Source organism: Antedon mediterranea, chromosome 2 (assembly GCF_964355755.1).
Source record: "Antedon mediterranea chromosome 2, ecAntMedi1.1, whole genome shotgun sequence".
NCBI classification, from domain to species: Eukaryota; Metazoa; Echinodermata; class Crinoidea; order Comatulida; family Antedonidae; genus Antedon; species Antedon mediterranea.
Window position 1 is genome coordinate 33,093,722 of NC_092671.1, and position 16,491 is coordinate 33,110,212.

Sequence of the window (16,491 nt, forward strand, 5' to 3'; positions counted from 1 at the left end):
TATCCCATATACAAAATACTATCACATATGCATTTATTATAATAAAAAATACTTACATATCTTGGTATCATTATTAACTTTTAAAACAATTCAATTTTGAATATGCCATGGAAATATATCTTTATATCATGATCATTTTAAAGGTAACAACATTATATAATTAAACTTGTCCTTACACAGCTTTATTACTGTGTTTAAACATACATTTTGAATCTTAATTTTGAAATTTATCCCGATAATTAAACCAATAATTATAAATAGGCTATAGTATGGAAATATATATTCCTTTCTTTGTTCTAATTCATAGTAAACACTTACAGACAGGAAGTTGAGTTGCAAAACCAAATTAAGATTTTGAATTTATTTCCTTATCATTTCCATAAAATTTTGTCTGCTTAGTATTTAATATTTCTTGTCAGATTATTCATTTCTTTCACTTCTAAATCAATTCAAAAGTAGTTTAAAATAGAATATATTCTTGCAGGATCGTATTTTGTTTCCAGTTGAAGTTTAGATGCAAGGAATAATTCAATTGCAGTAAAACAAATAATAAGAAGTGCTAAATACAGTATTTAAATACAAGGGTGATGCAAAATTGTCTATATTTGTTGGAAAAAAAGTGATATTTTGTACTTATTTACTACATAGTGCACTCAATACTGTAATGTTGGCCTATATTTTTTTCTTTATTGCTTTTCACTCTCACATGTGGACTTACTGTACCACCGAGGCAGACACTGGTTCAATACCATGATTATTATTACATACATTTTCATATAGTACAGTAGTATACTCATACTTTAGTTACTATTTAGCACAAAATAAAAGTAAAAAAAAACCTGGGGGTAATATTCAGAATAAAACCAAATCCTACTAGTACTATTTCTTCATTATGCCAAAAGCTAATAAAACATAATTAAGTAGTCAACAGGAATTTATAAAAACAATTTCTTTGTCAGGGATACAGTAACACTGGCCCAGCAAAGGCTCTCTACAGAGACCCTTGGCAGATCGGCATACAAGGAAACAATTCATATACTCTTTTTGAATGAGGATCAGGCAATGCCAGTAAAGTCTTCGCAAGATGCAGTTACCAAAGAAAAAATTATAATTTAATACTTTGATAAACTGTGACTATAAATATGTTAATTAGGTATTCAATTTTCGGTATTGAGCTACCTGTGTAAGATCAGCAGATCAAGAGCAACAGGGAAATAACATCACGTTCCTTTGTATTGTTTGGATACAATAATGAACGTGCCAAGTGGATATTATATGTCTGATTTTTAAATCTATTGTTACTATCACCACCACCAATTGCCACTTGGCACTTCCTGAATTACAAAACCTAAAGAGATTAATACTTCAATGAAGCTGAAATGTGAAATACAGTAGTACAGTAGAATGATAGCCAAGTACTGTAGTAGATAGCCACGTACTGTAGTAGATAGCCACGTACTGTAGTAGATAGCCAAGTACTGCAGCTTGTGCTGCACCAGGGGAGATTGTAGTAATAATTGATGAAAGAGAATGCCTTGGAGTCAATACAATAAAAGCAGCGGAGAAGTCCTGGTGGTGGTTGTGGGAGATTTGAGCCACTGCACACCAAGTACATTTACTGCCACTGCCAGTTTTTGTATACAATACAACTGAAGTGGGAATCGAGATCAGTAGTAAACGCTGTAGCTTTTAAAAAAAAAGGGAGTTGCCTGAGTAGCTAGGCCAACACCCATGTGTTCACCCATTTGGGCACAATGAGTGACAGCCTAAATTTCTATCATCCCATCTCAATTTTTGTATTATTTTTCACACAAATTAAATGTTTTCTTTGATAGATAAAAATCACTTTTAAAATAGATGTAATGATATTTCAGTCAGAGAAGATGGTGGAGTAGATGCGTTGTGTTCTCGGAAGCTCCTGTAAATACAGGCGGCAATTTCCTATCCACCACAGAGTGCTAGATTACTGTACATCTAAAACCAAACACTTATTCCCCTCAAAAGATTTATTAGGTTTTAAGAGTGGACGGGCGAATGAATACAGTATTAATACTAGACCCACGTCTTTATCTGAGAATATTTGTGTCCTACTATACCATGAAAGAAGTCAGCCACGAAGCATGCCAATGAATGCTATGGGCTATGACACTCTTGGACATTGACTCATACTTTATTTACAACTTTTTATTTTTATTTCAACTATATTTTATAGAGGGTAACAAAGGACAAATTAATGCCAGTTAATATTCAGAGGCCCTTTAAACTGACCTCCAGTAGTAATTCTCTTGTCATCTATCCACTCTACAATACAATATGTACTGTACAGCATCTAAATCCTGCCAGTAGTATTCCGAAAAGTACTGATTATAGCCATTGTCCATTCCTACATTTCTGTTCGTTCCTATGAAACAACTGATCATTCTATTTACAATCATGTTTATTTAGAACTACTGCCTAATTTCCTCATCACCTGCTAGTAGCTTTAACATTTAAACTATAATGCCATTTTATACTTACATCAAAAAATATTATTACTTATAATCTTCAATTAGCTATTATCATATGATATAAAAAGATAGAAAAAAAACACTATCTTTGTTCATCCGCTATTTTTAGAAAATGTGTATAGGGTCTGAACATCATTTTAATAACCATGAGAATAAGATTTAACTTTAATTAATTGTATTTTGAAAAGTTTCACTATAATAACTGTATAATTGGCATTCTAATTAATAATAAATAACACATTTCATGAAAGAATTTTGTAAGGAAACACAAAATGTTGTCTGGCAGGCACCCAAATTTGTAGAGCTTTTTTTGTAAAATAAACCTGTAACTATCAATCCCGCGAGTTGAATGATGCGACAACGTAATGATAACAATGACAAGAATAAAGCAGCCTGATACTCGCGGTATGATCTTAAGAAACAGAAGAATTTATGTGCCACTGCCAGAAAAAATGTCTATGACTGAACTTTCTCAGCCAAAAGAACAAGGACGAATGTGCGATACTCGGGGAACAGCAAAAGAAGCTGTAATGACGTCATAAGACTGGATGTAACGTCACATACACATAACCTCGCTACCAAATACGGCTATATGGTACCATCTTCGAGACGTGATATGGCTGCATCCGGTTTGAAATAAAAAAATCCGACTCTATAGCTTTGAGGACATGTCCCTGTAGTATATTCATGCCAAATCCCAGCTCAATACTACTGTACAACGAATAAGGAAGGAGTAGTACTTTATAAATCGCACTTTTTACTCAATAGTGTCCGGATGGAAGAAGAAAAGATGAGAGAGTCCTAGACTCAGGTACCCCGAGTAATAAAACGAGATATACTCTACCGGTATATCATATTACGTATACAGTATATTTCACCATAAAGTTTAAGAAAATACGTTTCGCCAGGGCTCGAACCGGGGACCTTCTGCGTGTTAAGCAGACTTGATAACCACTACACTACGAAACCTCTTACATAAAAAATGTGGGTTACACAAAGTTTTTTAATTTATTTAAATTACAAATAAATATGGTAATAAGCACAAAGCAAAATATACATGTGTAAAATTGATAATTCCAATTACAAAAAATAAGTATTTAAAAAAATAATAAAAATAAGATACAGACTGTATATCATATTGCGTATACTGTACAGTACTTTTCACCATAAAGTTTATACAAAAATGTTACGCCCGGGCTCGAACCGGGGACCTTCTGCATGTTTGTTAAGTAAACGTGATAACCACTATGCCGAGAAGTCGCATATAACAAACTCAAACTCCCTTGTGGGGTGGGGTTGTAATCTCACTTTATTAAATTCTATTTTCATATAATGACAGGTACAGTAATTAATAAAGTGGAATAGAAAGTATTATGACTACAAAACTAAAACTTGAATCAAGAAAAAAAAACTGTAAATTTTTTTTTCTTAGAATTGGAACTGCACTTTCTCTATTGTCATAAAAATATGCCTATAAATGTCTTTAAGAAACCAATAACATGCAAGCATAGTACTTACAACAAATACAGCCATGCTATTCACTTAGTTGCATATTCCAAAATAACGACTGAAGGAGAAAGACAAATGAACGGGCAAATAAGTTCCGGATCCAGGAAATGTGTTACTAAATTTAGACTATATTATTCCATCAGGTTTCAGAAAACATTATTTGTGGCAAAGTATTGTTAATTGAGGCGAAAGCATTTGCTATGCAAATATCCTTGTGAATGCAACATAATAACAATAGGTTTTATTCGTTAAAAGGGTTCATATGTTAAAGCTTCAATTCAAGACATGCAGTACTATAAATATGTCACACCCTATCACAAACAAAGCTTTTGTATGTTATTAAGCCATAAAGTATTATAAATACAATAATAATCTCAACTTTGTCTAGCTACTCTCACTTGCACCATGGAGAAATCAGTGATTTCTCCATGCTTGCACCGATGCAGGGCTGGGGTTGCCTGAAAGCTCTGCTAATTTTTCTGGCTGCTTTTACTTTATCGTTTTGATTTAGCTTTTTGCTTATTTTATTCTATGTCTATCTCCCACAGCATTGTCATTTTTCAGTAATAATTGCCCTAGATTAGATACAATAATCAACATTGAACTATTATTTTAACAAAGTCTAAAAATATAAACAATTTGTCATTAGTCCAAATAATATGCTCAATCATTTCATAAACTTGGTATAATTGTTGTACCGTTAAAATAAAACCATTTTTATATCAAGTTGTCATTTTGGCAACCTGATGATATTTGACCAACAGAGAAATAGTTTAACAATAAACGACCCGCAAGAATGGACGAAGACAAGAAACATTTAGAGTTTCAAAAGTTTACAACCATTTGTTTGTATTATTTCATGCAATTCAGTTTGTGCTAGTAGTTGAAAGGAATTAATTAATAAACTTGATAAATATAAAGTTTAATAGAAACATCCAACATACAGTCAAAACTCAATATGAGAAATCAATACAATACTATACATGATACTGGGAAAAACCTAAGTTATACAAAACCTATTAATACATCAATCCATTGCGCTATAGATAAACAGAGCAGCATATAAAGATTTCTTTTGTTTTTTTCAAAGCCATACAATTACTGTATACCTGGAAGTATATTTCCGAAAATCCCCAAATGCTTTCATTGTGGAGTACTGTATTGTACCTTACCCAGGTTAGTATTCTTATATTAGCATTGCAAGCAAGTTAATAAATAATCGGTACACTAACTAATGGAAAATGATGTATGTAATTTCCAACATTTTTTCTCTATTTAATACTAATAGAGGATGTAAAAAAATACCATAAAAACTCCACAATTAAAAAATCCCATTTCTAAAAAACCCCATTACTTTTAACAAATATAATAGTTATTCACTTTGACCCAAAATTGGATAAAAAATAATTATTTAACTGAAAAAACTGTAATTTAAAGCATAAATATTACCAGCCAATGAGTTTTGGTTGATATTAACCGTTTGTTTTGTCTTTAAGTGCAAAACATTACTTTTTGGGGTGATTAACTTGATTAAAAAACTAAACAAATTGGCCTATTCAAAATTTCATTAATCTTCATTTTTTATGTTTTGGGGTATAATACATCTTTAAATATATAAAAGGGTGTTAAAAAAAACCAAAATTTATAAAAAATATAAATCTATTAACAATAGCCTCGTCTCACGATGGTACGGGTTGTTTCAGGCAATCTTTCTTTTTGATGAGTGTAATAATTTACTTCCTTGAAGAGTAAATGCTTTACAATAATGGGAATTAAAAGCGAAATTATTACGAATGATTGATCAAAAGCAATTTATTGTCATGCTAAATATTACTACTGTATTAGGTTATTGAGTAAAATGTATCAATATTTAGACTTTATGGAATCAGTACACATACAAAAAATGTAGGTGTAGTGGTATACTCTTGACACAAAACAAGCCCTGGACTACTGTAGGTAGCAAAACAGACACTAAATTATTATAGGAATGGATATTAAATTTCTCCCATTCCTTTTAGCTCTAATTAATGATTCCCCAATCCCCTTAAATCAGTATATTACTGTGTAAATAAATACTTACATATGTAGTGTGTCCCACTGGTATTTGTATTTTGTCATGAATAGTCAACCCCACGTTGTACTGGCTGCAGACATTCTACGTACTTCCATCTGAACACTCCGAAATCATACATTCCTATAAGAACAAGTGCAGATAATTTTCTCTTTCCTTTACAACCAATTTTCCACAAGGCGTGAAACAGGAAAAAGGTGACAGTTGATTGCACGCGAAATTTGACAAGCGAGATAAGTCACAGACTTCGTCCCGCAACATGTCCAAGTCATTCCCATTCTAAATTACATGTTAGATTCAATTAAGAAACCGATAATGATCTTGGTAACAAAGGAAATCAAAGTACACGGCATCTAACGATCTTCACCATCTTTCCCCGGCAATCACGATCATCCTACAGTAATGTACTGTACGTATTCCAATAACAAAAATAATTTTGAGTGACTTTTGTGCAGGCTGTTAAAGCTATGGGCTTTGTTTTGCCAAAGGGGGTGATAGTGATGTCACTAAAACAGGTAGAAATTGTAGGAACAATTGACAACTTCCTATTAAATATAATTTGACAATTACACTGTAATTGAATAATAAGATCGTTGCTGGTCTAGTCTTGGTAATTTGTTGAAATGAATTATGAAGTCCTCAAAGAAAAGCCGATCTTCAAGCTGTTCCCTTTCCTTCCATGACTGGTTACAGAATAATTTGTGGTTCTAGTCATAACAAACAAGAATTTTATAATCTACATTTGATTTGAACCACATTTGTTTTTGTCGAAAATATCTTCTACACAACAAAATTAATTTAATCTAATTTTCCCTTGCTTTTTATAGATTAAATTAATGACTAGGAAATTACATTTGATGTCAGAGAGATAAGAATAAAAATTAGACAAGATGTAACATTTATAAAAAAAATCCTACTAACCACATACTGTAGGAATAATATTACTGATAATGATATTATGTAGGTAAATGAGAAAAAATGTGAAGATTATGAGAAAGGTCACTATACATAAATAAACTTAATAAACATTTTAGAATAAAAAATATAATTTAAAATAAAATAAGACCTACTGTATAAAAACTTAATACTAAAGTGCAGCTTCCTTCAATAAGGGTTTCCCTTGAATAGAGAGGATAACCATCCAGTGTTTTTATATTACTTGGCCCCTTGGTTTACAGCTTCGTGTTCCCTAAATTGAGTGTATCCTGAATAGGGTTGTACCCTGTATTTAGGTGTTCCCTGAATTGAGTGTTCCCTGAATATGGATGTCCTCTGAATTGGAAATTACCTGAATTGAGTGTATCCTGAACAGGGATGTCCCTTGAATTAGGTGTCCCCTGATTTAGTGTCCCCTGAATAGGAATTGAATGTCCCCTGTATAGGAGTGTACCCTGAATTGAGTGTACCTTGAATTGAGTGTACCCTGAATAGGGGTGTACCCTGAATTGAATGTCTTTATATGGGTGTTTCTGAAATGGGTATTCCCTAAATTGAGTGTCAATGAATTTGGAATTCCCTGAATTAAGTGACTCCTGTATAGAGGTGTCTCTGAATTGAATGTCCCCTGAATAGGGGTGTCCCCTGAATTGAGTGTTCCCTGAATAGAGGTGTCCCTGAATTGAATGTCCTCTGTATAGGCGTGTCCCTGAATTGGGTGTTTCCTGAATTGAGTGTCCCCTGAATGTCTCAAAGAATCGGTTCAAATATAAATTTATATTATTTTTATTCATTTATTATTTAATTTTTTATTAATTATAAATTCCCTCCCCAATGGAAATACAGTATGTTTCCTTTTTTTATAAAAATGGAAATACCATGTCATTCCCAATTTTTAAAATGTGTTAAACATGATTTTACAGTGTGATATCAAATTAAAAATGCATTTAATGGGAAAACCACATTATTTTAGATCCTGAATGGGTGTTTTGTCTTTGATACTACAGTACAGTATGCACTGCACCACACAATACCTTTACTTAGCCTCTTCTGTCAGAATTTGGATTAGTTGCCAAAAATTTGAGAAGAAAATTCTACGCCACAATGATTAAATTACAGTCAATTAATGTGCTGAAGGAACCCAGATCATTCTAGTCATTCCCAGGAATGTGACACGGCACTTTCTATCATTCACAAAGTTCTCACACAAAAGTTAAATCAATACGATGAAAAAATACATTAATAAAACTAAATACTGATTACAATCAACTCTCCCAATACCGGACACCTTTGGGCTGGCCAAATAAGTATAGTATTTAGAATGTGTTTTTAATGGTAAAAATGAATTTGGGACTGTATAGACTTCAAGAAAAGTCTGGTATTGGGAGAGTTTCAGGTTTTTAGAGAGTTCGGTATTGGGAGAATTGACTTTACATGGGCCTGTTGAAGCTTAGTTATTTAACCCTGTTATTTACCCAGGAAAGGGTGTGCCATACTCAGCCATGAAAACAACATGGCCAGGTATATAACTAAGCAGAGGCAGGCCCAATGACTCTAGTAGTACCATCCTCTAAATTTAGGCCATTTATAATACAATCCGAGTAAAATCCACTGTCCCCAAATTTGCATTCACAATATTGTATCCAGGATTAATCAATACGTTAATGTAATGCAAATAAAACATTAAGGAACTCAAATTTTTAAATAATGGTTAAAAATACTATTGTTCCAGTATCAGTATACAGAAAACTAAAAAAGAAAATGAAATTAGAATTTTTTTTTCTATTGAAAAATGTTTAATTTAATAATTTATTGCACGAAACCACACACATTTTTTTAATTATTAAATGGTAAAAATGCTGTTGTTATGTTACTCAATATCAATTTGGTAAGTTTTTATAAGAGTAGAATTTATTAGAATTTTATTTCTATCAAAACATTTTCATTAGGATGAATTTACACAATTTTGAAACACATCATTAAAACTTTCTTTGAAACCATGGATACTGAAAAGTCCACATGGATAGCTTTTATTTACAGTAACTGACTCACAAAAAGCTAACAAAGCCAAACAAAATCAATTAACGTTTCAAAAAGTGAAATTTGTAAAAATATTGATCTGTCAACGGAGTTCTCAATTTCATTTATTTCATTGATTACTTTAAAGTATGTAAACCTAAAATGAAAAATAATTTATATACACAACTTTATAGTCCCCTAAACCTACAGATGTACTATACCTGGTCTTCTACTGTTTGGTTAAACCAAGGCAATTTAATGAAAGGATGCTTAGCTGTGGTTGCTACACGATCAGTTCTACGCCCCCTAAACGCTTTATTTTCAGAAACTGCACTGGAGAATATAGTGAATAGTGCTATGGCCCCAACTAGCATGAATTTGTCGCAGCCAATCATAAGATAAAAGGACTGTTATGAGTATCTTGGTCAAGCTATCGAGTCCTGTTGTTAGATTGCCTAAGTGGTTAAACCAGCCAACCAAATTGGACGTCGTGTCAATATGTATACAATTCTTTATGGTAGACCAGTAGAGATACTGTACGTACAATGCAATGTTTCAATTTATTATCAACAAATCTTTATTCGACAATGACTGAATGTTATTATTGGTTGCTGAAAAGCCAAAAACTTTGGCAAATCGCAGTCCCGGTTAGCAAAGCTACTCCCTACCTGTAGCAACAAATAACATCAAGTCATTGCCAGATGAAGATTTGTTGAAAACAAATCAAAATGTAGCATACATACGTATCTATATTACTGATTTAACGTAAAGAATTGTATGTATGTAAATATATGATGAAAACATTTTTCAATGTCAATATGAGCACCAAATAGCCCAGTGTGCTGTTTTATTTATACAATTAATTTTAATCAATCAAATCTGAAATACACATGTTGAAGTTTGTGAATAACCAAAGGTACCACTGACCATACACAATTATGCAACATTGCAAGAGCAGTATTTCTGTATGCCATCATTATTATTAAGTGAAAAAAAAAATGCAGCAAAAAGGTTTATTTACAGTATTTGCAGAATTCCTTTGATAAAACATTCTACACCAACTACAAAGTAAAAACACTTTTTGTCAGATATTCACCACTAAAGAAAAAATATGGTTGTTATGATTTTAAGTATTTAAAGAATAGGCCTACATCTTGAAAAGCAACAAGTTCCATACATAAATTACCCCAATATAATTATAGTGGGGCAGTCAGTTAAAAAATGTTCCCACCCACCCTATTCTATTCATTTGTTATTAGACAGTAGTATATATCCATATAAACAATCATTCCATTGGTTTCCATTTCCTGAATTTTTCAAGGTCATATCAAATGTCATTTGTATATTTTAGGCCCTATGCCAATGTCTCCGTTAACGTCACGTAACGGGGAAGTCGCAACCGGTTGGCGCTATCATCCGTTATTTAGTGAGATTGGTACCCTGCCTAGCCTGGACTGTGTAGATTGACTACCGTAATCATCTCGAAATAATACAACTTACTAATGAAAATTAGATAGAATAGATAAATATACTATCTGTAATTATATAGTTCGACATAAAGAAACATCTCATCAACAAATATTAGAAATTACCATCAAATACCAATAACCTATTTGGTACCTACCATTTTAATACCACACAGCCATTTTCTTAACAACAAAAAATAGAATTGCCAGATTCAGAGATAATTGTAATTATCAGTAAATGGTCAATTTACCATAATTTAAGTTTAAAAACACGTGTTTAATTACGAAAAGTATATATATATTATAACTGAAAACAATACAACCTTATTAGTATATTTATTTTTGTTTTTAAATAATTCCAATTAATAAAAACACGGATATTACCTGGAAATTAATTATTGTAGAATGGCTGCGCGCTGTGTTTTTGTGTGTAAAATAATTCCAATGGAGTGGCTCTCCAAAGATAGATGACCTTGCATTGTTCGTAACTTGTTCATTGTAATGTTAATGTTGTGCATGATGCTTTAATTACTGTTGGTGCTCATGACGTAGTATGGAAAATAAGTAGGCCTAGGCTACAGTGGCTAAACAGTATGCCGCTAGTAGGCTCCTTCTTGCTAGTAGGCCTAGGCCTAACTAATCTAGCTTGTTGGACGTCTTGCTTGTTGTAGATATTGGTAGCCTGATTGAACTGAGGCCGGTCGCAGTAGTTAGCTCAATTAGCTGGTCGCGGCCTAGGCTAGCTAGGCCTAGTAAAGTATGGATATAGGTGGTGCACAGGTGCGTGCGCCTAGTACAGTATTAGGCTAGTTGGTCTAATCTAACACACCATAATAACAATTCCTACAGCTTAATTATTAGGCCTAAGTGTAGGCTAGCCTAGAGGCTAGGCCTAGGCCTAGAGTAGTACTAGGTTAGGCTAGTATTTAGTAGGGCTGTTTTCTGGATCTGGATGAATACTGACGAAGGACCACATGGGTATATGCGCCAGGGGGTGCGTCTCTCGGTGTGCATACATAGTTAGGAAAGTTAGGCCGGTCAAAATTAGTCAATTGTGTTTAGATAGCCTATGTTAGTCGTAGTAGGCCTATTATGTTAGCGAGTTTTTTTGTGGGCTGGTCCTGTGAATTCCTAATTAATTAATAAATAAAGGAAAGAGCTGGTACTGGTAGGGGTGGATTACACTTTAGGGCCAAATAATCAACCTAGAGTCTAGAGCCATGTTTGTTTGTTTGGTTCAGTTTGTTAGGCCCGATGAATTGAAAATGGTCTGATTTCTGTACAATGTTGGTGCAAAACAAAAGTTTTATCTGTCTGTACTGTAGTTAATTTCATTCATTTTTCTTAGCAACCCCTTTGTTTTATTTTACAGCAAATGAAAGGAAAAATGGAAAAGCTCCATAATATCTGGTAAGAAAATCAGTGTTGAGAAAATCAGAAAGAATGGCTGATATTGATAAATAGCCACTAAATTCAAGTTAATTTGTTAATGTAAAAATCAACAGACTCTTATCTTTTTGTTAAAAAGGCCAGGTCTTACTTTATCAGGCCTCTCTTACATTAAATCCTAAAATCTCGCACATTTGAGGCATGGCATCACAAAATCGGCATAGTGTCGGAAATAATATTTTTAAAGATTTTTATATATTTATAATCTATATTTAATAAGCTTTAAAATGAGGCGTTGTTTGTTAACATCGGTTTATTATAGGAAGAGTTATTAATGAAAACATATGATTCACTTTCTAGCTCTGGAAATCTTAATTTTGAGAAAATCAATAAGTAGCGACGCCGATTAGCTTGGCCTGGCCTAGCCCGCCGATCAACGTGACAAGACTCTCTGTCAAAACTCGCTATTATCTCCTCAATAACGGCAAACTAGTCAAAGATATATCACTGTGTGGTACCCTACATAATATTATATTTTTTGTTATTTAAAAAAAATATATGGATAAAAATAACGATTAAATTCCTAAATATTCACAAAATGTTGAAAGATGATTCGAAAAACTACTGTGGAAACCATGCTGTTTAATCGTAAACAAAAGCGTCAGCCAATCAGAGAGTGTAATTTTTCTCTATAGCCAATCACAGTAAAGGATTCACACCTTAATAAGATTAGGTTGTTAGAAATTATGGTAGCTGATATATTTTCGAACAGATAGGTACCAAACATGACGTCATTCTAGTTAGCGGTTTGTTTACAAAAGCGCCGTAAAGAAAGTTGATTTTTTGTGAACAAAAGTACAATTTCAATAGATACAATAGATTTTCAATGGAAACAACTTTTAATTGCAAAATGCACATACTTATTTTTTCATGAACAAGAGTTTGATATGTTAAAGATACACTGTAAGTGTTTTTAGTATCGTTTTTTATTGAAATTTTAAAAATGGGTAGGTTAGGCCGTTTTTCACATTCTGAACTTCAAGGCTAAATATCTCAAAAGTTTGGGTTGCGACTCTGCCGCTTTTGTGATGCCAGGCCTCATTTCTTTAAAGATATATTTTCCCCCTGAAAAATGAATTGTCACCTTTTAATAATGTTTAATATACCATTGAAATGTGTTATAGTAATTATTCACTTTTTCAAAACATCAATAAATAATAATAAAAAAAATTGTACATTATATTTTTTGGCCCATATTTGGTACAATATTTCCAAAATAACATTACATTTATACATTAAATTTATCAAATATGCTCCCATCAATATTCTCCATGTCTGAGTGGAATAAAAACCACATGAACATACCGAGTGGTTTAACTGTTAACGATGTAAATAGGCGGCATCTGCTTTGATTGTGTGGAGTGACTTGTGTCTTGATTGTACATTGGCTTGGTTATGCCCTTGAATCCACGGCAGGTGGGGATGTGGTGCTTTTAAGAATAATTTATATTCCTTTTCCAACACCCATTTTTTGAATTTACATTAAAAGATCAATCACTTTTAAATAGGAAAATACAGTACTATTTTTATCACAAATATTATTTATTCTTTATACTGGGTAGCCTCTTCAGTCAAAGACTGTTCTCCCAGAGGCCAGTGTATAGTACTATAATGTGTTTGTGAACTCCTCATAAAAAAGATATATACACTGGACCTACGGTTTATAGTCCTTATCTGAGAAGACTCGTTCTACCACCAGAACCATGAAGTGAGTGAGCCTTGAACCCTTGCCTATGTTATGGATACGTATTACGATTCCACTGTCTTAACTGCTTGACCACTTACCCGTTAAAGAAAATAGTTAACACGCTTATAAGTCATTAAAATCAGCGAAATAATAGCATAACAAACAAGTTCAGGGTGCTGCTACACTTTCGCACCACTACTCTCAAACTCATCCACTTTAAAACCATTCACCTGCTGCGTGGCAGTAATGGTGAGGAACCGTGAAGTCTTACACCCAATTTTAGGTGCAAAAGTGCAGTAGCGCCAAAGTGCAGTAGCGCCAAAGTGCAGTAGCGCCAAAGTGCAGTAGCGCCAAAGTCCAGTAGCGCCAAAGTCCAGTAGCGCCAAAGTCCAGTAGCGCCTAAGTCCAGTAGCGCCAAAGTCCAGTAGCGCCAAAGTGCAGTAGCGCCAAAGTCCAGTAGCGCCAAAGTCCAGTAGCGCCAAAGTCCAGTAGCACCAAAGTCCAGTAACAACTTATTTCATGATGCTCGTTTTAGTTTCCGTTGTCAAAAAAAAAAGATATTTTTATTTTATAAAACATCTGATATGCAAGAGAGAATTTGATCGGTTGTAGGTCAAAATCGTTGATGCATGACTTATCGTAATTGTCGTTCAATAATCTTATACCTTGAGCTGTAACGAACGAAAGATCAGTGTCGTAAGAGGTGGCTTCCACTAATCTTTTCCTGGTTAGACCTGACCATGGAGTTGTAAGCCGTGTATGATATGAAAGCTTAACTCTGTAGGTCTGAACAGGCCCTTATTTGAGGTTTACTGTTGGGAGTGAAGTTGAAAGAAACGTGAGTTATAACACAATACAAGGTCAGTATTGAACTGTTCCACTACAAATAAAATGCTAAGGTACAATGAAAATTTAAATTTCTAGACTACAACCCCCTTTTTAACAATGTGATTTATGAGTATTCAGGCAGGCCCAAACCCAGAAGTCCGTATTAAAAATGATCAAGTATTTTTCTGGTTTGTTTTGATTTACCTCACAGTAATAAAACATTGATATTTTAAGATGAAAATGACATCAATAATAGAAATAAATCAAGATATATTAAGTCACGATAAATTATACTTACTCGACATGTCATTAGTTGTTAGTATTTAAAGTCATAAAAATAAAAACTGATTTTTATCCCCTTTACTGTATGGTTTTGAGCTAGCACTTAATAGAAGGGCTTACTTCAATCGCGTTGGACTTTACCATTGAAAAATAATAGGATCTATTATTACAAAGTAAAAGTCATAAAGAGAATAAATTTTACTTTTAAGAACAATTTGTTTCCATCACTGTTAAAATTATTGAATAAGTTTTTAAGTTTGGAACATGTTGCAGATAGTCAACAAACTTTAAACAAAAATAAAGTCAAATGGACCTACAAACAATTAGAATATTTTTATTATGTAATTATGCCCGTGTGGTGTAACATGGCCCACTGATGACTTTATATATATATATTTTTTTCGAAACATTGTTCGTGATCTTGTTTAATACTGTAGTCAACAAAATCAAACGATTTGTATCCTATTTTAATTCGTTTTAATAAGAAACAGGTGTGATGCGGGAATCAAATTATCTGCGATAAAAGAATACTTCTTTTTACTCACTAATCCTAGTATAAAAACTTTTTGCGAAATCATGCTCGCATTCGGAGATGATTTGACATCTTGTAAGACACGTTTTGTCTCAAATCCGTTTTTTGCATATAAATTCCGATCTTGTGTTGTTGGTCCTTGTTTCCGACTTGATTCATTTCCACGTTAACTGTTGCATCATTGTTTCTTGTCGTTTGTCACCGTGCCAAAGTGTACTTTTCACCGTCGAGGCTTTTTCAATTTCTTGCTCATAAAGAACACATCAAGTTTCACTGATTAGCTGTTCGTCACAACTAATTTTCTGTTAAATTCCCATAAACAGGCTAGTTTCCTATCAATCATTTCAAAACTGAAGATCATATCATAAATGATAGGATATCTTTATGAGGGGTATTACAAATTGTAACAGTAAGAATACAGAGGCACCAAAAAGTTAAGCAAGGTATGCCGGTAGGTGGCTTAGGAACTAGTCACTTCCCCCACCCCCTCCCAATTTTTTCAAAATTATAATGCAAATTAAGTTAATTACTTAATTTTTAGGCCCTGAGCCAGTCTATTTAAAAATCCTGGATTCCCAGAGGAAGAAAGCACACAAGAGTATACAATTTGTCAATTCTCAGTGACGTTCCATAAATAAATCTAACCATACATAACTCAAATTGTAAAACGATTTGTAAAAAGTTGTTTAACTTTATTCAAATGCTTTAGTAAATATAGATAGATAGGTAGATAGATAGGTAGATATAGAGCAACCGCCTCACACAAACCCCATACCCTTATTGTATTTATTTCTTGGGATATTGAACCTTGACAAAGACAAGACATCCAAGAAGTTTTCATGGCCTTTTCAAAATGATTCATTTTGTTAACATTGATGAGTTTATTTATATCAGGATGTTTTAATTAATTACTAACAACCTTTCCCTTTTACTTAATTGCAATTAATGCAAATCAAAATTTTGATCCAGACTAATTTTGAATTTATTTTACATTACTGTATATATGAATAATTATATGAAAGTTATATAATCCCATGGTCTAGTATGTACCTACAGTAATATTTTGTACCCAGGGACTATATACGGTTACTTGTGGTTTATGAAGACTCTTTTCATTTCAATATCTTTTATTCCATTTAGGATATGATCCTGATATATAAGGCCCAGTTGCGTTCTGAATGGGTGACCGTCTGGGAATAGCGGCG

General features: G+C 33.1%; 2 protein-coding genes across 4 annotated transcripts in view; one reads left to right on the forward strand and one right to left on the reverse strand.

Moving 5' to 3' along the window:
- LOC140040838 (uncharacterized) overlaps window positions 1-10,687 on the reverse strand; it is a 62,878-nt gene extending 52,191 nt beyond the window's left edge. Inside the window, exons 1-2 of one of the 3 annotated variants that reach the window (XM_072087078.1) lie at window positions 10,667-10,687; window positions 6,097-6,210 (exon numbers count right to left, since the gene is read on the reverse strand). In XM_072087078.1, coding sequence (XP_071943179.1) covers window positions 6,097-6,134 — 38 coding nt within the window. In that variant the 5' untranslated portion in view covers window positions 6,135-6,210; window positions 10,667-10,687. Of the gene's footprint in view, window positions 1-6,096; window positions 6,716-10,666 lie in introns of those variants that run through there. The other 2 variants (XM_072087079.1, XM_072087077.1) reach the window with 2 other exon arrangements.
- Window positions 10,688-10,965: 278 nt separating this feature from the next.
- Window positions 10,966-16,491, forward strand: part of LOC140040842 (phosphatidylinositol N-acetylglucosaminyltransferase subunit A-like) — a 31,971-nt gene continuing 26,445 nt past the window's right edge. Inside the window, exons 1-2 of the mRNA XM_072087083.1 lie at window positions 10,966-10,988; window positions 11,881-11,918. Of these exons, the coding sequence (XP_071943184.1) occupies window positions 11,884-11,918 (35 nt within the window). The 5' untranslated portion in view covers window positions 10,966-10,988; window positions 11,881-11,883. The remainder of the gene's footprint in view (window positions 10,989-11,880; window positions 11,919-16,491) is intronic.